The sequence below is a fragment of the Bos javanicus genome, chromosome 23, assembly GCF_032452875.1.
Source record: "Bos javanicus breed banteng chromosome 23, ARS-OSU_banteng_1.0, whole genome shotgun sequence".
NCBI classification, from domain to species: domain Eukaryota; kingdom Metazoa; phylum Chordata; class Mammalia; order Artiodactyla; family Bovidae; genus Bos; species Bos javanicus.
The window spans coordinates 32,435,902-32,460,354 of NC_083890.1; the positions used below are offsets into that span (position 1 = coordinate 32,435,902).

General features: G+C 39.8%; 2 protein-coding genes across 11 annotated transcripts in view; one reads left to right on the top strand and one right to left on the bottom strand.

Annotated features, from left to right (window-relative positions):
• The window catches only part of SLC17A4 (solute carrier family 17 member 4), a 36,480-nt gene extending 22,788 nt beyond the window's left edge, over positions 1-13,692 (bottom strand). Inside the window, exons 1-2 of one of the 3 annotated variants that reach the window (XM_061399287.1) lie at positions 13,600-13,692; positions 5,594-5,717 (exon numbers count right to left, since the gene is read on the bottom strand). In XM_061399287.1, coding sequence (XP_061255271.1) covers positions 5,594-5,684 — 91 coding nt within the window. In that variant the 5' untranslated portion in view covers positions 5,685-5,717; positions 13,600-13,692. Of the gene's footprint in view, positions 1-5,593; positions 5,721-13,599 lie in introns of all 3 variants that reach the window. The other 2 variants (XM_061399288.1, XM_061399289.1) reach the window with 2 other exon arrangements.
• The window catches only part of SLC17A1 (solute carrier family 17 member 1), a 239,049-nt gene that overhangs the window by 72,952 nt on the left and 141,644 nt on the right, over positions 1-24,453 (top strand). The window lies entirely within an intron of this gene.

Here is a 24,453-nt window from a genome sequence, read left to right on the forward strand (position 1 = left end):
CTAAAGCCTATTCTTCATTCAGAGTTCTTAGTTTTCACCTAATAGATTTTTTTTTCTGTCCCAGAATCCCATTCAGGGTCACATAATCCAATTAATCACCACATGTGGGATCCTTTTGGCTGTGACAGTTTCTCTGACTTTCCTTATTTTTGATGATATTGACAATTTTGAAGAATATCAGTCAGATATTTTGTAGATTGTCCTTCAACTGGGACTTGTCGAATGCTTTTCTCATGATTAGACTGAAGTAACGTGCTTTTTGAAAGGATGACCATAGAGGTAGACTGCTATTTTCATGACATCATATCAAAAATACATGCTATCTATGTGATCTCTCACTGATGATATTAACCTTGATCACCTGGCTTGAGGTAGTGTTTGCTAGGTTTTTTAATCGTGAAGTTAACTCTTTTTTTCTTATCCCTTTCCATGCTGTGCTCTGGAAAAAGTCACACGCACAGTCCACACTTAAGGAGTGAAGAGCTTTATTTTACCTTCATCTCCATAAATTATTTACATTTCTTCTGCATGGAAAATATCAGTATTTTCAGCTCCTTAAAATTCTCATAGAATTTTCTAGTGAATCTACTAGGGGACAATTTGTTTTGTTTAAAAGGAATAACTTCTGAACAACTTTCTCACCTTATTACACAGTTTTGTTTTTGGTTTTTTTTTGAGATGCACAATATTTCTTAATTCAAACTTACAAATTATATTTTCAGGGAAGATCATGTACTTTATTCCCCCGTAATTAGCACCTTACACCTTTTAAATGCTTCTCTCCCCCTTTCTCCCATGATTGCTTTATTTAATCTCTCTAATCAATCTGAGTAGTGAATTGTCTTATTGCTGTTGAATAGAATCTTCTTTATCAAGAAATCAGTCCTTATATATATTTTCCATTTCAATTCCTTTCATAATTTGAGCTTACATTTTTTATACATTTAAGTTGTCTTCTTTGGTTTTCTATATACTTTCCTTGAAGTTATAAACTCAGTAAACTGGATGTTTAACTTTTGTTTACTTCTGAAGAATCTTTGTTGCTTTCTTCACACCCGTTATCTTTTTTATCATTATTTGTTTATTTTTGGCTGTGATGGGTCTTTGAGGGTTTTTCTCTAGTTGTAGCAAGTGGGGGCTACTCTGTAGTTGTGGTGTGTGGGCTTCTCATTGCAGTGGCTTCCCTTGTTCTAGAGCCGCACCCCAGGCTCTAGAGCACAGGCTCAATAATTGTGGTGTACAGGCTTAGTTGCTCCACTGCTTGTGGGATCCTCCCAGGTCAGGGATCAAATCCACGACTCCTGCACTGGCAAGAGGATTCTTTACGACTGAGCCACCAGGGAAGCCCCACATCTATTATCTTTTGAATCATTTCCTTACTGGGGCTTCCCTGGTAGCTCAGATGGTAAAGAACCTGCTTGCAATCCAGGAGACTTGGGTTCGATCCGTGGGTCAGTAAGACCCCCTGGAGAAGGGAATGGCTACCCACTCCAGTATTCTTGACTAGAGAATTCCATGGATAGAGGAGCCTGGCAGGCTGCAGTCCAAGGGGTCACAAAGAGTTAGACTCAACTGAGCGACTAAGCCTCAGTTCTACATTGCTGATTTGGTTTTTTACAGTGATAATTTCTTTCCTTGCTACTACTAATTCTGTTTTAGTTCTGAAGTGACATTTTTTTCTCTTTAGTTACCTTTCTCATCTTCTTTCATATTTTCCTGTTGATTTACTTCATACATGCTAAGCTTTTTTTTTTAAAGTATTCTTGAGAACTTGGAGAAATGTGAAATGAAAATACTCTTCAATTTCCCTAAGTAAGCACACAAATGTAATATAACGGTTAATAATCAGACCACTGTAGTTTAAATCCAGATAATACCTGTTTGTGCCGGGATGACTTAAATGAGTCCTTAAATGAGGATTTAATCCCTCTGTACTTGAGTTCTTGCTCCTGAAAAATGGAGATGATGCTGGCAGCTTGAAGGATTCTTGTGAGGTTTCAGTGAATTAGTTCATATAAAGTGCTCAGTACTTGATAGACATGCCTTCATTATGCAGTGATCTCTCTTTTATGTATTTGTTTCCTTTTCTATGTGTGTGTGCTAAAGTACTAGGTTGACCAAAGATGTTTTGGAAAAAATGAACAAACCTTTTGGCCAACTCAGTATTTATATAGGTCCCTTGTGGTTCCCACCCATACCTCCAGTCTCGGACTATAAAAGTCAATCGTGTGATTTTGCTCCTGTGTGATATAACCCTTGCACTGGGCCACCTTGACTGGTTGGAGGCCTGTTGCCATGTGCTGATAGTATTATGTACGCATATGGTCAAGAGGCAGGTGGTGGGAAGATGGCCCCTTGGCATTTTTTCACCAATTCAGGGAAAACTAGCTATTCTTGCACTTTAATTCCACAATGACATTGCATAATTTGAGGAAAATCCCCCCCGCCCCCCACCACCAATTTCCAAGTTAAGTTCTGCAATTGTGTATGTTTTCCCCTGCTCTGTTGCACTGGCCCAAGATCCTAAGCTACAGACCTTTAGAAAGACTGGTGAGCTGTGGAGGGGGAGACATCAAGATGTGGGCACAGAGCAGCCTTCCCCACCATATCCCAGTACTGCAGACCTCACCTTGTCTGTGGTGACCTCACCTGGCCTGTGGTCCACCAGCCTTGAGATGCTGGAGAGTATCTAAGCTGGAGAGCTTGACCTGGGGCTTCACAGTGCCGTCCCCTTTCTGCTTGTAACGTAGGACCATGATCCAAGGATGAGAGTTTTGTCTCCTCTTGGCATCCCCTTAATTCATCCAAATTATACTAAATCTAGCAAGGAGCCTTAGAATTTGTAGTGTGTGATAGGAATAATTCCCAAGTTTTAACCTAAGTAAAAATATTTTCTCAAGGTGTTGTGCTTATTTTATTGATTTCTGTGACTATCAGAAAGGAACGTCATTGCAGACTCATCTTTCAGGGCCATTCCTAACATAGGCCAGGGTATATTTAACTCCATGCTGGATTTTGATAGGGAGCAAGGAAGCAGTGTCCAGCGTTGTTTATTAATTATCACTGCCAGGCCTGCCCTTCTAACTTTTTCACAGTAATAGTTAAATACCTGGAAACTATAATCCTCAACCTACATGCAAGCAGGGTTCCAATTACAAGAGCATTAGGACAAAGTTTGGAAGGCTGAACACAGTGAGAACTGAACACTGTGCTGAGGAGGCCACTGCAGGGAGGAGTAGGAGGATCAGTGATGGTAGACGGGGTTTTTGCCTGGGCCTGTGGTACTCTCCTGAACACCACCCACTGTGTGCTGCACAGGATCGCTAGCTGTGTCCCATCCATCCTACACTTCAGGATTTCCTGGAAGTCGCTAACTTGACTTCTTCCCCAGCCTCCCAAAGTCTATGGACTATTTCCATCTTCTATATTAAACGTCTTTTTTTTTCTTGAATTACCTAAAGTGGCTTCCATTTATCTAACTGAACCCAGGCAGAAGCTCATGGGCCTTTGGTAGAGAAGGGATAGGAAGGTCAAGGTGATGTCTGTCCCTACCCTGCCATATGAACCCTTAATAGAGCCTGACCTCTGGCAGAACCTGAAGGTCCATCTCTTTTCACCTAGTATCTCTAGAGATATAGGAGCATAAGTAAGTCTCTTCTGTGGCCATGTGACCAGATATGACATAGAATGGGGGAGAGGGCATTTCCCCACATGCCATGGAAAGCCTGGATTTGATTCTCTGAGTATCTTAGAAGCACAATCATGCCCAGTAAAGATGTCAGTAATCTCTGGGGGTCCTGGCCCTGGGTGAAAGCCCCAACAGGGTCCTGAGAGTGAGATACAGAGGACCCAGCAGTGCCCAGTGAGAATGGGCTAGATGAGAGAGAGTCGAGAGAAAAATTGATGTTGGACGCCAACTGAAGAAGCAGCCAGCAAGGCTTATTCATAAGCATTTATGAGAAATACAAAATAACTAAGTCAGATGTGATAACAGGCTGGGGCCAAGAAGTGGTCAGCAGGGGATAAAGCAGCATGGTGGGGTGGATGCCCTAAAAGACTATGGAAGAAACTAGAAAGATCACATTAAGTTCCACTTTTAGACAAATTAGCCCAGAGTTCCAATGACTGCTGAAAAGTAGACTGAGGAAGAAAAACTGTATGAGAGATGATTATGATAGTGAAGTTTATACAGTGCTTAACTACAGGCCAGGCATTGTTCTAAATGGTTCACATATTATAACTAATTTAATCCTCATGGAAATCCTATGAGATAAATACTGTTGTTATCATCTCATTTTTACAAATAAGGAAACTGAGACACAGAAAATTTAAATAACTTGCCTAAGGTCACACGGCTCATAAATTGCAAAATCAGGATTGCAAACATAGGCAGTCTAGCACCTTAATCTGTACTCTTACCCAATATGCTATATTGTGCCATGGAAACTGTTTATAAGTTCTCTGTTTGTAAGTTAACTGATTTTTAGAGAGAGAGAGTTGGGATAAGAAAATTTGGCCAATGGCATAGAATCCAATAGGCTCCTATTGTTTAGAAATGGATGGGATCTTAGAGATACACATGCTTCCACTTTACAGATAAGGAAGCTGAGGCAATGAAAGAGTATTCATTAAATGTCAGATGGTAGTTAATTGTGGAGTGACTAGTATTAAATAGCATGCATGTTTCCTGATTTCTTCTTTGATGGATAAGATTAGGCGAATCCCCTTTTCCTTAAGGCATGTAGACTTGCCAGCAGATATACTGGCTAAAATGTTGAGTCTCACAAAGCATTCCATCTTGGTTAATGTTTTACTTTTAAAAAACATTATCTTATGAAAAGCCTATATGCTTAAGAGAATTAGTGAATAAAATAGTTATAAGTCATTTAGAGTTTAGAGTAAAATAAGGTGTTCAACAGTTTCCCTTATGATGTATTCTTGAAAAAGTATTAGTTGCTCAGTCATCTCACCCTTTGTGACCCCATGGACTGTAGCCCACCAGACTTCTCTGTTTGTGGGATTTCCCAGGCAAGAATACTGGAGTGGGTAGCCATTGCCTTCTCCAGGGAATCTTCCCAACCCAGGGATTGAACCCAGGTCTCGCATTGCAGGCAGACTCTTTACCATCTGAGCCACCAGGGAAGCACCAATGTATTATTTGATATACTCTTGAAAAGCACTAAGTTGTAACTTAACTGAGAGGGAGGAGGATGTGTGACTTCTATGATATGGTGTAAAGAAAAAGCCTGTTCTCTTTGAGGTAGATCTAAATCTAGTATGAGTGGCAAGATCAAATGGGATGGCCTCTGGACTTGGTATCAGAAAAACCTAGATTGGTTTCCATATTTTCTATTTGACACCTGCTCTAAATTTTTTTCTTTATCTCTACCTAATGTCTTGATGATCTAGTGTCTTGATATCTACCTGTCCTATATACCTTCAAGGTTTCTTGCAAGAAATGAAGTAATTCTCAGTAAAAGTGCTTTACAGCTATATAGAATTCTTGGCAATGTGTAGGCTCAAGAAGAGGCTGTACATCATCAAACAGTGACATAGATCCCAGTTTTATCCACACCCCAGTACACGATTTTACCTTTCCTGGAGGTTTGTACTTGAGCCATGTTTACAGTATCATTATTGACAGGACCTCCCACTATGGTTCCGGCTTCTACTGTATTAAACATTTTGATTCTCTTCTCCCAGACACTGGTGTTTACCTACTGAAATAAAAGTAAATATAAAAAGAGGTGTCCTATAGCATGGCCCAAATTCTTTTAAGAATTAGGAGGAAATGTTTAGTGGAAAAAGTGCTAAATTAGTGTTCAAGAGACATGATTTGTTGTCCAGATTCTATCACTACCCAAATGTGTAGTCTTGGGAATGGCACTTCTCTGCTTTTCTCAAATGAGGGATCTGGTCTGGCTTGCCTTAATGGATTATAATATTCTTTCCAGTTCTATGTTTCCATATCTTTCAGCTGCTACCAGTAGCAACTTGATGTTAAAACCTGACAATCTTCTTTGAAATTTCACCTGGAAGATTCCAATAGATTAAATAACCTGAAAACTAGATCTACTAAATAAGATCTAGATATACAAGATAGCATATTAAAAAGTAGAGACATTACTTTGCCAACAAAGGTCCATCTAGTCAAGGTTATGGTTTTTCCAGTGGTCATGTTTGGATGTGAGAGTTGGACTGTGAAGAAAGCTGAGCGCTGAAAAATTGATGCTTTTGAACTGTGGTGTTGGAGAAGACTCTTGAGAGTCCCTTGGACTGCAAGGAGATCCAACCAGTCCATCCTAAAGGAGATTAGTCCTGGGTGTTCATTGGAAGGACTGATGCTAAAGCTGAAACTCCAATACTTTGGCTACCTCATGCGAAGAGTTGACTCATTGGAAAAGACCCTGATGCTGGGAGGGATTGGGGGCAGGAGGAGAAGGGGACAACAGAGGATGAGATGGCTGGATGGCATCACCGACTCTATGGACATGAGTTTGGGTAGACTCTGGGAGTTGTTGATGGACAGGAAGGCCTGGCATGCTGCGATTCATAGTGTCGCAAAGAGTCAGACACAACTGAGCAACGGAACTGAACTGAACTGATACAAGATAGAATCTGGCAAACATCTTTTTTACTATTTATTTATTGATTCTTGGCTGTGCTGGGTCTTCACTGCTGTGCATGGGCTTTCTCAGTGCTCGGGCTTCTCATTGCAGTGGCTTCTCTTGTGGCACAGCATGGGCTCTAGGGCACATGGTCTCAGTAGTGGTGATGTACAGGCTTAGTTGCCCTGTGGCACATGAGATCTTCCTAGGCCAGGGATCGAACCCATGTCCCCTTTGTTGGCTGGCAGATTCTTTACCATTGGATCAACAGGGAAGTCCTGAGAAAGCATCTTTTAAATACATATATTCAAAGATAGTCTGAGGTATCTCCATGGATGTAATGAAAAATTAGAGGAATGAGCTTACTCTTCAGAAACCTTGGGCCTGGGGACAAAGCATCAGTTTTTGTCAGGGGCTTGTCAGGTCCTTGTAGGGAATGGAGGATGAAACCTCAGACTCATGCCAGGAAGGCAACATTAATAGAGATCTTGACATAGAGCCAGAAACCTCAAGGGAATTCAAAACTGAGTTAGAGGCTCTGCCCTTTGCAGCAAGTGAGACAGTGACAGCTCTCATGTGCATTGTCCTGAGCCTCTCCTGAAAGTTACAAAAATTCATAACTATGTTTTGGGAAGTTGGAGTTTGGAATTCACATTGTCCTAACTGAGAACTCTTGCTCAGCTGAAAAACTGAAGTAAGAAGAATTGGGCCTAGGCTGATTTGCTCAACACAGATCACACAGAATTACTGAAGATGAAGCTCTACTTAATATGAATTCAAGATCCAAAATTATAAACACTCATAGAAGTGATCATCCAAGGCAAATCCTCAGACTCAGCACATAGCATGATTAAACTGCTGAGAACTTCCAAAAAAATAGCCTGCACTGATAAACACATTCTTTAAGCATCCTTTAAATAACTACAGTACTTTGGCCACCTGATGCAAAGAACTGACTCATTGAAAAAGACCCTGATGCTGGGAAAGATTGAAGGCAGGAGGAGACAGGGATGACAGAGGATGAGATGGTTGGATGGCATCACCAACTCGATGGACATGAGTTTGAGCAAGCTCCAGTAGTTGGTGATGGACAGGGAAACTTAGTGTGCTGCAGTCCATGGGTCACAAAGAGTCAGACATGACTGAGCAACTGAACTGAACTGAAAATAACTGAAGAAATAAAATATAAGAAGATAACAAAAGAATAGGCAGATTTAAGAAGGATACTGCTTGAAATACAAAAGACAAATTTAGACACTGTGATTGGAAACTAGCTGACTAGACATAGCTAATGAAAGAATTAGAGAAATAGAAGGTAGAGCTAAGTAAATTATATCAAATAAGGCTGAGTAAGATGATGAGGTATGATAGCAAAGTTAACAGACCTGGAAAATGGAGTGAAAAGGTCCAGTATACATTGAATAAGAATTCTAAGAGGAGAAAAAGAGAATTGGAGAGAGGCAATACTTTAAGAAATAATGAATCAGACTCATTCAGAACAGATGAAACATGATATTTCTCAGATTCAAGAATCACAATGAGTCTCAAGCCAATGAAATGAAATTTATACCTGGACATATCAGAAGGACACTGTCAGATACAAAACACAAGCTTTATTTATAATAATAGCTGCCATTAAAGGTCATTGACAAAAGGGAAGAAATCCATTTCAGTATAATATCAGATAGAGGAGTGGTGGTTTTTTTTTTTTAAACATTTTCAAGATAATATAAAAAAGACAAAATACAGGAAAATAGGTGAAGAACAGGTAACTATCAGAACAGTAGACAAATACAGATGAACAACAAATGGGGTAAATGCACTCTGCCTTATTATAAAGGAAGGACATGGATGTCAAAGAACAATATCATTCTATTTATTACCCATCAACTTTCATAAATATTTAGAAGACTTTTATCACCAAGTTTAGGCAAAAGTGTGAATAAATAAGCTATTGTTTATAGTGGTCAAATTTCACCCCTTCCATCTGATACCGCTGCTTCATGGTGTCTGCACAGCCACACAGAGGATGTCCCAAGACACCCCTTGTAGCAATATTTGTAAAAGTAAAAAATCAGAGACAATAATCAATGATCATTAATAGTTAAATTAAGTGAAGTATATGTAAACTTTAGAATACTATATAGCAGTCAAAGAATTCACTAGATCTGTCTTTGTGACCCCATGGACTGTGGCCCATCAGCCTCCTCTGTCCATGGAATTCCCCAGGCAAGAATACTGGAGTGGGTTATCATTCCCTTCTGCAGTGGATCTTCCCAACCCAGAGATTGAACCCAGGTCTCCTGCATTGCAGGCAGATTCTTTACTGTCTGAGCCACCAGGGAAGCCCTTTAAAAGCATATAAAAATTTAAAAGACGTATTAGGTGAAAAAAAAGTATGTTTGTAAAATATTAAGTATAAGATTCTACAACTTTTCCATCTTTTAATTTTTATATGCTTTTTAATGTAGATTCAATGGATTCCTTTTGATTGCTGTATAGTATAGTAAAATTTACATAAGTATAACATATGTATACATAATATCCCATTATGTAACTTATGTATTTGCAAGTGAATAGAAAATGATGAAAAGAAACTTACAACACTGAGACAGTGACAGCTCTCATCTACATTGTCCTGAGCCCTGGTTTTAAAGTTAAGATGCATGAATCTGGTAACATGGGTCATCTATGAATATATATAAGGGAATGAAGAGGACCATTGCCTTGGGAGGAATGGCCACATGGAAATTTAAATCTATCTATAATGGCAACCCACTCCAGTATTCTTCCTGGAGAATCCCATGGACAGAGGAGCCTGGTGGGCTACAGTTCATGGCAAAGAGTTGGACACGACTGAAGCGTCTTAGCACATAGCATGGTGTTTAAATGTATTACAACAGTAATGTATTTGTGAGTTATTACTATGGTTAAAAATACATTTAAAACCCCAATAACAAAAAACTCTCACAAAAACTGAGGTCGCAGTGTTTGAAGTGTCAGAATCTTTCATTCTGACACCGTCAAAAACCATGTGCACCCATGTTCGTGCATGATAATGTGTGTCAATGGCTATTCACATAGTCCTGATTCCAATTTGACTGAACATATCCTATTCTGAGAGGAAAACAATAAGTGTTGCCTTTATTCTAAAGTGATGGGAGAGACTTGAGAAGGAGGAGGCTGCTGCACTCACTTCAAGGGCACAAACTGAGACAAACCTGAGAAAGCTTCTTTAGAGGAAGTTGCTGGTATGCGCGTCACTTATTCACCCTGACTTCATGAAAGAGAGCAGGTGGATGCCGCCCCTTACTCCAAGGCAAACAATATTGGCTGCCTGCAACGGGGTCGTCCAGAGCTTGACTTCTGTCCCCTGGAGGTTGTGTGTGTGTGCCCCACTATGTGTGCCTGAGAGAGAGGAGGAAACTGATGAGTAACACAGACCTCAGACTCTAAGGCCGTGGGGCGCCAACTCATGGCCTGAGGCTGTAGGGCAGAGGAAGGGCCCACAGCACATCGGAGGGTTGTAAGACTTCCCACAGCAGCAGGTGCAAGGATGCCTGGACAGACACATGCAGGTTCCTTCTGAGCCAGATATGAATGACTAGAGAGGTCCAGGTTATAGCCTTTTAAAATCCTGCCAAGAGAACTGTCTTGAGGGACCACATGACTCCCCAAAAGGTGAGGTGGAGTGCCGGATGCCCAACGGCTGAGGGAGGAACAGTAAGGGCTGAGCAGAGGGCAAGGGAGAGACTGATGGGTGTCCCCAGCAGGGAACTCTCCAGAAGAGTAATGCTGAACATCCACCCAAGCCTAGAGAGCCACAATGCCAGATCTTAAGAGTCCAGGGAACAACCATACTTCCTGCCTTTTACTGACCACCCTAACTACCAGCCTGAAATGGATCAGCAGCCTCAGTTACCAGAAGGGGCAAGAGGAGTTGACAGAGAAAGGGAATGAGAAGCTAAACCAAATCTTCCACCACCACCCTCCCCAACCAGACCCAAGCTGGAGATGAGGAGAAGTTCTGCTTCTAGATAAAATTTGGGAGTTGTATGCTTTTCATCAGACTGGAGCCATGAATTATCACATGAGATTATTTGGAGGCTGAAAATAACCAATGGCCTTTTCACTCTCTGAAAATGATCAGAAAAGTTATGGAGTTGAGCAGAGGTAAAGGGAAGTGAGGGCAGGGCAGGAGTTGCTTGTAAAATAAAATTTCTAATTTCTCTCTATGGAGTACTACTTTAATTAACATAAGAGCATGGATATATCTGATTCTTTGATGATATTGTTTTTAAGTGTAAATAGAAACATTGCATAATGTCTGTGTTGTGCACATCACAACTATAGTGGGTAGCGATTAATTAATACAACAGTTGCCTCATTACATCATTTTTTTCTTTTTTTTTAATTTTATTTTTAAACTTTACAATATTAGTTTTGCCAAATATCGAAATGAATCTGCCACAGGTATACCTGTGTTCCCCATCCTGAACCCTCCTCCCTTCTCCCTCCCCATACCCTCCCTCTGGGTCGTCCCAGTGCACCAGCCCCAAGCATCCAGTATCGTGCATCGAACCTGGACTGGCAACTCATTACATCATTTTAAAACACAGAGATTATAGACCAAGGAGCCCTCCAGTCCATATTGAAATCAGAAACAAACTGAAAGTTGAATTGGAATTCAAATCATTGCTCATTGGCAAAATAGAGTGGGCCTTATAACTGACAAGAAACCTGTCACAAGAAGGGACTGAATATCCCGATATAACAGTAATTTATCATGCCTGTCTACCCCTTAGGGCAATTAGTTCGAAGACATAGCATTCAGAGTAACGTTTTTTCCTAAAGGTTATACCTATCAGGGAGCTTCTCAGGTGGCTCAGTGGTAAAGAATCCGCCTGCCAATGCAGAAGACTCAGGTTTGACCCCTGGGTCAGGAAGATCCCCTGGAGGAAGAAATGGTAACCCGCTCCAGTACTCCTGCCTGGGAGATCCCATGGACAGAGGAGCCTGGCTGGCTACAGCCCATGGAGTCACAGAAGAATCAGACATGGCTTAGTGATTAAATAATGATAATACCTCGCAGGACTCTTCTAGTGTACCAGCACCTGAAAGTTCACTGACCACTAGTTCATTGATCCCGTAAATATTTGTTGAACCAATAAATCGAATATTTTGCTACCTTAGCTCTTTCTCTTGCATTTATGACTGAAGGACTTAGTTTGCATTAAACTTCCCCTCTCCATACTTATTGTTACAGAAGTGCTTACTAGTTTTTCTGGTAACCAGCAATGATGTCAGCATATTGTCCACACCTGCATCCCTTACCCTGTATCTGCTTTGTCCCAATTTCCACTGCCTTGTTAACTCCAGCAAAGTCTCCAGGAGAGGCACAAAATGAAAGAAGTAAGAATGACATTTGCTATGAAGATAATGACAGTAGCACTGACAACAACTTAGTAACCAGCGTCACTTGGCCAAATCTAACTACTTTACCTGGTTGTGTGAGGAAGTTATATCCAAGCTGAAATGGGAATGGTGAGAAAGAGGCAGCTCTGAGCAAGGGCATGCCAGGCAAAGAAACAAAGCAAGTTTGTCCAACATGACCAGGGCAGAGTGAGTGAGAAGGTCAACGGTGGGAGATGAGATCAAAGTGGTGGTCAAGGACACACCATGTGGGGTCCTGTGAATAGGTAAGGGGACTGGATTTGCCTTGGCTGCTGTAGGGGGGCATGGTCTACAAGGGTCAAGACTGGGAACCAAGAGACTTGAGAAGAGGCTGTCATAGCTACCTATTCAAGAGTTAATGGTATCCGGGCTGGGCTGTCGTGGGGATCTGTTTTGTAGCTAGAGTCAAGAAGAACTGCTCATGAGGTGGATAGGGGGATCAGGAAAAGGGGAGATTTTTTTGGAGACTTCTAGAATTATGGCTTGAGTGAGTGAGTGAATGGTGCTGTGCACTCAGTGGCAGTGGGGAGATAAGCAAGAGGAGAGCAAGTTTCCAGAAGAAAAACAGGAGTTTCATTTTGGACATGTTGGGTTTGAGTTGACTGTTTGATCCAGAAGGGAAGACTGCCAAATAGGCATTGTGTCTATGAGTTGGTAGTTCAGGACAGAGGGCTCAAGTAGATATATAAATTTGCCTTATCTATTTACTTGGAGACCAGGAAATGAGGAAGAACCAGCAAAAAAATTGGGCCATTCATTCCTGTATCAATTTCCTATCACTTTCTCTGGCCAAGACTGTTTCTGTGTCTATTACCTTTGCATTAAATATATCCTGGTCATCTGCCATTGATTAGTTCACTGTAGAATGAGACTTTTCCTTAAGGTACCAGGCAGAGCTATTAATAGCACAAATGTTATCTTTGTCTGGTCTCCGCACTGAGCATTTCCTATATATAAGAACAGTTCATGGCTCTTATTCATAGGCCCCAAATTAAAGTTCTCTGCCCCAAACTCTTCACTCATTACCTACTTCCCAAAGCATTGTGGGATTTCATTTTGTTTTACTTTTCCCCCATGCATAAATTAATTGGAAAGGTCAAATCTGTTTTGGTTATTTGATCTGTTAGCCCCTATGAAAATCTCCCTCTGCCAGAATTTACATTTATTGTCTCACTATAGATATGACTGATTTTTTTTTAATTAATGCATCCCATAAAAACAAGCCCAGTTTAGGAATCTTAAACTACAGGCTATCTAGTCTAATTCCAATAAATGGGTGATATTAAGTCTAAAAAGTATAATTTTAAATTATTGATTTGCCTCCAGGTCTCTGTAGCCATCCTTTTGGATAATTTTATTCCCAGAGTTTTACTCCCTAGAGTTCTGGGACCCTGGTTTCTTTCTCACTTTTCAGAATTATCTCAGGAAAAGTCTCTTCCCCACCCCCAAAACAGCAAACCAAGCAGCTCTCTATGGGAAAACCCATTCTCATCATCTCAAAAGCAGAATATTAAAGAACAAAAGATGGAAGGCTCACCGGAGGGAGGTGGACTACAGGATCCTCATTCCATTCAAATCGATTTCTCTAAACATTCCCAAATTTCCTAGTCTCTAGGAGATAAATGATTACCCTAAACCTTTAGCCCCTGTGTTACCACAGGGGAGTTTATTGGCATAAAGGTTTAATTTTAACTTTACTTTCATTGTCTCACTGACAAGTAGATCGAGCTCATTAAATCCTGCTCATGCTTCAGGCCCAGAAGAGGCCACCACCATCATCCCTGATCTTCCATTTGGAATGGATGCTCCTCCTCATATAGGAGCCTGACAGCCCATGCTCCTTGTTTAAGCACTGGTGCCTTATGGCGTGGCTCAGGGTTATTATATTCTTCATGAGAAGGATGTGTCTTGTCCCTTTTAAGCCCTTGTCCCCAAAGCTATGTCTTGTCCCTTTTAAGCCCTCCCTCTGTCACCCTCTTGTTTAATACAACTAGGCTCTCCAGAGTGGAAACTTAATATATTTTGGTTAACTTTAATGATTTTTGTGGTTTTCTGATTATATCTATTTGCACAAAGCCACTGAGTTTTCTGTGAAAATAGACACCATGTGATTCTTCTCCCTTTTTTTAAATTTAATTTTTCAATTGAAGAATAATTGTTTTACAGAATTTCCTGGTTTTCTGTCATGCATCAAGAATCTGCTCCCTTTTGTAACAAAACATTTCATAAGACTCAGGCATGCTTGTCCGTCTGCTCATCTCTGATTCTCTCTCTCTCTTTAAACTGAACTATATTTGATTTACAATACTATATTAGTTTCAAATGTACAACATAGTAATTCAATATTTTATAGATTATACTCCATCAGTTCAGTTCAGTCGCTCAGTCATGTCCAACTCTTTGCGACCTCATGGACTGCAGCATGCCAGGCTTCCCTGTCCATCATCAACTCCCAGAGCTTACTCAGATTCATGTCCATCAAGTCAGTGATGCCATCCAACCATCTCATCCTCTGTTGTCCCATTCTCCTCCTGCCTTCAATCTTTCCCAGCATCAGGGTCTTTTCATGAGTCAGTTCTTTGCATCAGGTGGCCAAAGTATTGGAGTTTCAGCTTCAGCATCAGTCCTTCCAATGAACACCCAGGACTGATCTCCTTCAGGATGGACTGGTTGGATCTCCTTGCAGTCCAAGGGACTCTCAAGAGTCTTCTCCAACACCATAGTTCAAAAGCATCAATTCTTCGGTGCTCAGCTTTCTTCACACTCCAACTCTCACATCCATACATGACTACTGGAAAAACCATAGCCTTGACTAGACGGACCTTTGTTGCAAAGTAATGTCTCTGCTTTTTAATAAGCTGTCTAGGTTGTTCATAGCTTTTTTTCCAAGGAGCAAGCATCTTTTAATTTCATGGCTACAGTCACCATCTGCAGTGATTTGGGAGCCCCCAGAAATAAAGTCTGTCACTGTTTCCATTGTTTCCCAGTCTGTTTGCCATGAAATGATGGGACCAGATGCCATGATCTTAGTTGTTTAGTTGCTAAGTCATGTCCAACTCTTTTGCGACCTCTTGAACATTAGCCCACAAGACTCCTCTGTCCATGGAATTTCCCAGGCAAGAATACTGGAATGGGTTGGCATTTCCTTCTCGAGGGGATCTTTCCAACCCAGGGATCAAACCCACGTCTCCTGTATTAGCAGGCGGATTCCTTACCACTGAGCCACCAGGGAAGCCTTATCTCTGCTGGTCCTCCACTCTTTGGTTATTTTTGCTTCCTATTAGCCAGTCCCTGAGTCCTTACTCCAGTTCCCTGAATTCATTCTTTATACTAAAGTTTCCTATTTCAGGTAACTGTGTGGTTTTTCTCTCCTAATTAGATCTAGTGGTACAACCATAGATTTATCTTTTTATATTAATATATTTACTAAATATTGAATCATTGGGATCATAGATTATCCTTGTGTGCTAATGATTAGTGTTCTCCCAGAGTTGCTTTCTAATATTTATTAATAATATATGAAACAGGTCAAATCTAAACAATTTTGAGCATGTTGTTTTCATTGGTTTCATCATATTGTTATATTTTTTACATATATAGAAATGAAATGTATTTTGGGGTAATTTGAGGTTCAGTTTTCTGTCTACATTTCCTAGAATCTCTTTGCCTCTTTTTGGGAAAAAGAAGTCTGCAGCTACCATACACAGAGACAGACAGACAGACAGATAGACAGACAGACACACACACACACACACACACACACATACACGCACACACAGATGGAAGGCACATGTGCTTAATTCAAGGAACAATTGATTCGCCTAAGTTTACTCTTAGCTATTATATTCTTAGCTATTTCTAATCACATGTTAATCCTCTTAGAAAGCTTTAGACTTTTCTTCACAATATCACTGTGTATTTTTGTTGTTTGTCCCAAATCTCTGTAGCTTTTGATGGTATAGATGTATGGATTACATTGTTTTACTTTATAGCCTCGTAGTTAAAAAGGAGCTTTATTTTTTTTTTCACAGTAATACACAGTACAGTAATGTATCTGTTTTCATTTCTCTCTTTAGATGTTCCTCTAAACACAATGCAATAAATCAACTCTTTGGAAAATTCCTTGACGAATATTCCTAAATATGTCACAAATGTCATCAATAATAATGATGGTGATACAAAGATTCTTTGTCATGTTCCTGACTCTCTGGGGAATGGTACTGATATTTCACCATCAAACATGATATTGGGCTTTAGGTTGAGATATACTAGGCACATATGTTAGGAATCCTATTTGTCTTATTTTAGTAAGCAATTTTTAAATGTAAAATAAGTGTTAATTATGCCTTTTTAGCAAATTTTGAATTTAAAATACTTTTTTGGGATGGGGGATTTGTTGTTAGCTCTGTCAGGTAGGAGGAAATTTCCCTCTATCCCTCTTGAGTTCTTTCAACTCATCTAATGATTAAATTGACACAAGATTAACAGGAGGAAAAAAAAATCTAATTCTCAGTGGATTCTCATAGCAATGGGACCCCAAAGTGATCAGAACAGGTTGTTTATAGTATATAATTTTTAAACAGAGAAACAATTATTTGTGAAGATGTAACAAAACAGAGAGGCTTGTACTTGGGGCAGCTGACTAATGAAGAAGTAACAAAATTTGTTTATATAGCTTTCTTAGTCTTGAATTCTCTAAGTCTGGTGATATATTCTACCCTCCTGGTACAGGGTGACTTCACATGGAAGATTTATTTTCCACTTTTAGGGGAAAAGCAGGAGATGAGAGTAGGTTTTTAAATTATTTTTTTCCACTGGTGATTTCTCAGGTCACTTTAATTCAAAATAATCCACATGCAGTTTTCCATTGTGGTTGTACCAGTTTACATTCCTTCCAACCATGTACTAAGGTTCCCTTTTCTCCTCATTCTTGCCAACACTTGATGTTTGTGTGGTCTTTTTGATGACAGCCCTTCTGACAGGTATGAGGTGATATCTCATTGTCGTTTTTATTTGTGTTTCCCTAATGCTTAGCAATGTCTTTTCATGCAAAAAAGAAACAGACTCACAGATGAGGCAGAGAACAAACTAGTGGTTACCAGCGGAGGAGGGGAGGTGGGGAAGTGCTTCAAGGGGTTAAGAGGCATAGAGGTGTTTCTCCATTGGTGATATTTTTGGTGAATAGCTTTGGGAGGCCCCATTCAAATCAAAGATTCTTTTTAGGGTACTGTGAATTTGTAAAAGAAAGTGTATCTTTTTATTGGCAATCTATTGCTAGGAATCAATAAGTAGCTCCATTGATTCTCTTTTTTCTACTTTGTGACTAAAAGAAACTCCTTTATCTATTACAACCTAATCTCCAAAGTGACACACTCTAACTTCTGCTGTTTTGTGTTTTCTGCATCCCATAGACTAACCCTTGTTAGTGGGGGATGGGCTGCACAAGGGTGCCAGTACTAGGAGGCAGAGGTGATGGAGTGCCATCTTAGAAGCTGGCAGCCACACTAGACCTTCAATGAAGTCATCCAAAAGTCTGAAATTGGCTTAGAGTTGACCATGGTTAAATTATGTGCTTACTGTCTTTGTCTAATATTCCACGATAAGATAGTGTTGGTGATAAGAACTTTTAGGGGCAAGTTCCTGACTCAAATGACAGTAAAACTATTATTTCACTACTGGACATGCTGGGCTTTCTTTGGGGATGTATTCATTCAACAGTTTTTAGAATTTATCCCGTTAGCTTCAGCTTACTAAAAGTTTTTAACTGAAGAGTAACTGTAGTATTTTCAAGTGCATTTTTGGTAACCTTTGTTATGAACATAATGCTTTATCAGTATTAACTTACTAATTTGGTGAATCACCTTTATGGATGTCCCAGTATTGAATCATCCTTGGATTTGGGGGAGGAACCCTTTGAGGCAGTCATCAAGGACTCCAGCTGCAGATAAGCTAATTAAAGATCATCAGAAACCAAAGTATTTTCAGAGCAACTAACTTTCCAAAATAATAGCTGTAATTAACTATGTTTTTCTGGTTTATGTGCTCATGGCTCTGAATCACACAGTTCACTGGATAGGACATGATGTACTTTTTGTTGAATTTATTATTTGCAGATGTGGTAAACATTCAAGCCCACCAGGTAGACAAGAGTTAATTCTCTTTATTATCCAGGCTTCCCTGGTGGCTCAGACAGTAAAGAATCTGCCTGCAATGCAGGAGACCTGGGTTTGATCCCTGTGGGGAAGATCCCCTGGAGAAGAGAATGGCTACCCACGTCTTGACTTAAAGAAGTTATCTCCAAGCATGTCCTTTAATACTTCTGAAGCATCTCATAGAATGACACTGTTTCTAGAAAGCCTCCAAGGATTTGTTAATTGGATGGAATATGAAAGGCAATTTTTCAAATAGAATAGTAGCTCAAGAGAAATACCAGTACCTCAATAGTGCCCAAGTGTTTTGGCTTTTAGAACTTTCCCAGATTTTCTGAAAAGAGGCCAGATCATCTTCTTTTATTATTTGATGAGTGTTACTCTACAAATCTGAGGTAGAAGGATCAGGAGGCTGAGAACAAGCCTCCAATTTTAAAATGAGGAAAATGAGCATGTTTGACTTCCTATTTTCTTTAGTGCACGGAAAACGGTCTTTCCCATTATCTGGCCTCACACCTCAGCTAGGATTTGAGGCTACAGAACAAGTGAATGAAGTATTCCTTTGCCTTTCATTGTCCTCTATACATTTATTTCATTTAGGAACCTATCTCAAATGTATGGAGTATGGGTTATAGACAGTGATGTGTTGGTAAATGTCCCTGGAAGAAGGCATGGCAACCCACTCCAGTATTCATACCTGGAAAATCCCATGGAGAGAGGAGCCTGGCCAACTACAGTCCATGGGGTTGCAAAAGAGTTGGATACAACTGAGTGACTAAGCACATATACACATACACATATGTGTTAATAAAACTCTTGACACTGCTCAAGGGTTAATGTATGAAATTCTGTTAGCTATTATACAGTTTTAGAAATAAATTTTAAGCTAAAATGTCTCTTTGAGTTTCAGATTAGACCTATCATTTTGAAAGAATTGCTATTTCATACAAAATATCCATTTTTATAATTTCATTACCAACAATAGTATCATAAAATCAGACTACAAAGAACTGCTTGATTACTATCCATTTCATCACAGAAGTCACTCATACTATTGACTAATGAATACAGTCCTAACATAAATGTTGATTTTTTTTTTCTGCCAAGAAAAAACTATGTCAGAATGTTGCTCAGATGTCAGTGATATGAGTGATTATTTTGCTGAATCAGATAATAGATTCTGAACACTGGGAAAATATTTCCTTAATATTTGGGGCTCTTTACAGTGCAATAGCTACAGATATATCACACTTTTAATTCACATGTTCTCTAGGACATTCTTAAATCTAGGTAATCAAGAAAGCAATAGGTAAAGTCCTGCCTTATAGCATTTGTTGATTTCCATGGTGTAAAAAATTCCACCAGGCTGATTTCCAGCTACCAGCATGTCTGTGAAATCAGAATTGAGAAGAAAAGCACAATAGCAAGTCATTAAATAGCATTTCTATCATTCACGTAGAATTGATGAAAATAGCCTCAAGAACATAGTTAATAGTAAACATTGGCAAATAATTAGAAATTGATGTGTATTTTTACCTGTTCTAAATTTATTTAATTGTAGTTTTATAAAATTTAATTTTTAATAATGGTGTTTCTTATTTAACAACCAGTTTGCAAAATTTTCCAAAATTTAATGGTTGACCCTTGCAAGCAAGTTTGCTCACATTGGAACTTAATCTATCACAACACTGGCTCTATGAGTGATAACTTGTAGGGATTAGGGACAAAGTTGAATGCTTAAGAGAAGCCCTAGTATCTGACTCAAGCAAACACATTAGCTTTGTTTCCTCATAGTTCCCAATCTTTCCACTATAATCCATCTTATTGATACAAGCAGTCTCTCAATAATTCACAAATCTAACTATTTCACTCTCATACTCAGAAGCTTTGAACATCTACACTTTTGATTAGAGGTTCTTTTCTCCTACAGTTCACAGGGTCACAGAGTCAGACACAACTGAAGCGACTTAGCACAAGCATGCACAAAAATTTGTGTCAACCATCCCCAAGCTGCCATCCAGTCAAATCTTCCCACTGCATGTCTATGATCTCTAGTCATATCAGATTCTTTATTACTCAAAGAAACCATTCTGGCCACACCGAAATGCCTTTGATGATGCTTTCCTGTCTCCTTCAATGGGTCTTGCCCTTTCCTCTGTATGGCATTTAGTGATTCCCTCATCAAGGTCTGGCTTAAATAACCTTCTCCTTAGAAAACTTTTCTTTACCTTCCTCTCCCAGTTGAACCAGACTCTCAACCCAGTAGCTCTCATACACTTTTTATACACATTATCTGCTGTAGTAATAATTTTTTAAGTGTATATGATTTTTCTAAAATTATTCATTTGTTCATTTCCATATCCATAAATTCCTTGAAACATTGTCTGATTTGCCACCAATTCCTGGGGGCTAAAAGCAGTTATCATTTGCATGTGAATGTTTTGTTTTGTTTTGTTTTTAGTAGCTAAGTCATGTCTGACTCTTTACAATCACATAGACTGTAGCCCATCAGGCTTCTCTGTCCATGGAATCTCCCAGGCAAGAATACTGGAGTGGGTTGCCATTTCCTTTTCCAGGGGATCTTCCCAACCCAGGGATTGAACCCACATCTCTTGCATTGGCAGGCAGATTCTTTACCATTGAACCACCAGATGTTCTGTTCAGTTCAGTTTAGTCGCTCAGTCGTGCCCAACTCTTTGCGACCCCATGGATCGCAGCACGCCAGGCCTCCCTGTCCATCACCAACTCCCGGAGTTCACTCAGACTCACGTCCATTGAGTCGGTGATGCCATCCAGCCATCTCATCCTCTGTCGTCCCCTTCTCCTCCTGCTCCCAATCCCTCCCACCATCAGGGTCTTTTCTAATGAGTCAGCTGTAGCCCCTGTTTAATCAGTAGGTGAAAGACATTTTAAATCCTTAAGTATACTGCCACTCCAAGGTTCAACCACCTAGCTTCATGATGTTATTTTTCCTTAATAAACTACTTGCATGGATTTTACATTATTCTCTTTAGGACTTTTGTGTCTACTTGAGCAACTGATATTAGCTTTGAGTTTACCTGTGCTATGTTTGTCATGGAGAAGGCAATGGCACCCCACTGCAGCACTCTTGCCTGGAAAATCCCATGAATGGAGGAGCCTGGTGGGCTGCAGCCCATGGGGTCGCTAAGAGTTGGCACGACTGAGCGACTTCAGTTTCACTTCTCACTTTCATGCATTGGAGAAGGAAATGGCAACCCACTCCAGTGTTCTTGCCTGGAGAATCCCAGGGACGGCAGAGCCTGGTGGGCTGCCGTCTATGGGGTCACACAGAGTCAGACACGACTGAAGCAACTTAACATGTTTGTCTAGTTTTGGTTTCAGAGTAATGCTGGCTCACAGAACCTCATAGAAGTTGCTTCATTTTTCTATTAGTTTACAAAACTGGGGATTTAAATTTTTTTTATTTATTATTTTTTTTTAATTTCTGACAGAAATAGAAGACATCCCATTAAGAATGTATCATCAGAGAACTGTGTTCAGACTGAACCGTTATGTGTTCATGTTACCAATATGGTATTGTGAACTTCATTCATAATCTTCCCCATTGGCTCAGCAAGTAAGGAGTCTGCCTTTAATGTAGGAGACATGGGTTCCATTCCTGGCTTCATGCATATCAGTCTGTTTTCAGAATTTATTTTCCTCTTGATGTAATTTTATTTCTTGAACCTGTGAATCATGAACATGGTTCAAAATTTCCCTCCTTTTACCCCAAAGTAACAGTCAATGTGCAATTTTTCTACATTTCTTTCTTCACCTTACAGTAATACATGGAGCTCTTTCCCTACCAGGACCTGAAGATGATTCTCATTCATTTCCAGGTGCTCTGGTGTGAGTGTGTCTTGGAAATTATTCAACCTTTCCCCTGTAGGTGTACATTTACATTATTTCCACTTTATAAAATATTGCAAATAATGCTGCCTGAACAGCTTTGTACATTTTTGTTAATTCATATATAGAGAATCATATTTTCAAGGTAGATTCTTAGAAGTGAAAATCCTGGGTCCAAGGTTAAGGCATATGTTACTTGATTAGATCTAACTGAAATTTCTCAGCATAAATAACTGTATCATTTTACATTCCCACCAGCAATGTACAGGTGTGCCCATTTCTCCTTAGTATTGTCAGCTGGGAAGGCTGTAGGATTTTTTAACATCTGATAGGCAAGAATTGATACATCTCAGTGTATTGGATTGGCCAAAAAGTTCGTTCAGGTTTTTCTGTAAGCTGTTATGGAAAAAATCCAAACGAACATTTTGGCTAACCCAATAATTTTAATTTGTCCTTTATTTTGATTATAAATGAGTATCTTCTCATGTATTTAGGGGTAATTTGTCTTTTTCTCCCCTGTGAACTTTCAGTTTGTTGAATAAATAGGATTATATTGAATTTGACATCTTTAGGATGTCATATCATCCTGTCCACAAGTATAGGATGCCTTCATGCTTATTTAACTCTACTTTTGGTTCTTTTAGGAATACTTAGTTTTCTTATTAAGTTTACTGTAGACATTTCACATGTTTTGTATCTTTTGAAAATTCGGTCTTCTCCTTTTTTGTATCTTCTAGACACTTATGTGTGCTGTGTGCTATGTGTTGGTTCAGTTGTGCCTAACTTTTTGTGACCCTGTAGACTGTAGCCCGCCAGGCTCCTCTGTCTATGGGATTCTCCAGGCAAGAATACTGGAATGGGTTGCCATGCCCTCCTCATGGAGATCTCCCCTACCCAGAGATCTCTTACTTCTCCTACATTAGCAGGCAGATTCTTGGCCACTAGCACCACCGGGTTATAATTTATAATTAATGTTATTGACTTTTGTATTAGTTCCCTATCTTGCCACTTAACTGAAGTATCTTGTTTTTCACTGATTTTCTGAGGTTTTCGTTAAGATAGTTCTGTCAGCCTGTTACCTACAGATAGAGCATGCTCTTTACTATAGAATTCCTAGGCTCCCATTTTCTCCCTTTCCAGTGCTCCTTTTGAGAGCACTTATATAATACTTGCTATGCATTAGTCAACGTTCAAAGCATTTGATATATATGTACTTTAACACTCACAACAAATCTACAAAGTACCATCACTATTATTTCACAGAGAGGTTAAGTGACTTGTTACTTGGAATGCAGTCAAGATTCCTGCCATTGACCCTGGCTATAGGGTCTGTACCCTTACTCTCCACCTATTAGAAAATAAAATAGTTCCCCTTGAATTTTCCTTCTCTTTGTTCATCCACTATGGAATTCTAATCTTAGCTTGGAGACAAAAGCAAGAGGAGTTTCCTTTCTTTCTTTTTGTAATACCCACTATTCTAAGAGTGCCAGGCATCCATTCAGACTCTACTTGACTCCTTTCACCCTCAATGATTCACTTTAAATCTCTTGAGTGGGTTCAGGGCCATCTGGCTACTCTCCCTCCCACTCCGATTTTCACTTCTCTTTCAATTAAGAGCAAAGACATCAGTATTGTTGCTGCAGGAAAAGGAAGGGCAGAGATAAGGGCAGAATGAACTTATTTGTTCAATATGCTAGTAAATGTGGTATTTTCATTATGCTGAGTTAGTTTTGGCTTGGATTTGTCAAACACAGTCTCTTGCAGTGACAGAAGTCAAACTGAAATAGCATTTTAAAAACACAAAAGTGAAGGCTGGTCCTTAAGTATACTAGGACGCTTCAGAAGATAAGAGCCTTTGAAACAAGCACACCTGCTGAGACTGGATATAAATGGATCTCTCTGTTCCTCACCCCATATTTCCAAACTCATTTTTATCGCTCCCCTTCACTCCACTGTTCTTCTCAATCTTTTCCAAAAGGCAGAAGACACTTCCTCAGCCACCCTAGTCTCACTCACACCCTCATAAAAAGAAGTATGTGCAAGCTGCTGAAAATCTCAGAAAACATTGGCTCAGCTCAGGCCACTTCCCCACTTTTGGAGCAATCACTAAAGTCCAGGAGAGAAGTTATATTGGCTGTGTTGTTTAGTCAGAAGTCCTGTCCGCCTCTTCTGAGACCCCAGGGACTGAAGGCCCACCCAGGGCAATGGTTGTGCAAAAGTCAGGCCGGAGGATGCCTGACTTGTAGCTGCCATGTTGTTTGGCAGCCCTTGTATCAGAGTCTCCTTTCCAGTCAGGAAGACACAACAGACCTTTGCCTACATGCTGTGCTACCTACCTTCAAAATAGAAACAGCAGAAAAACAACAGTTCTT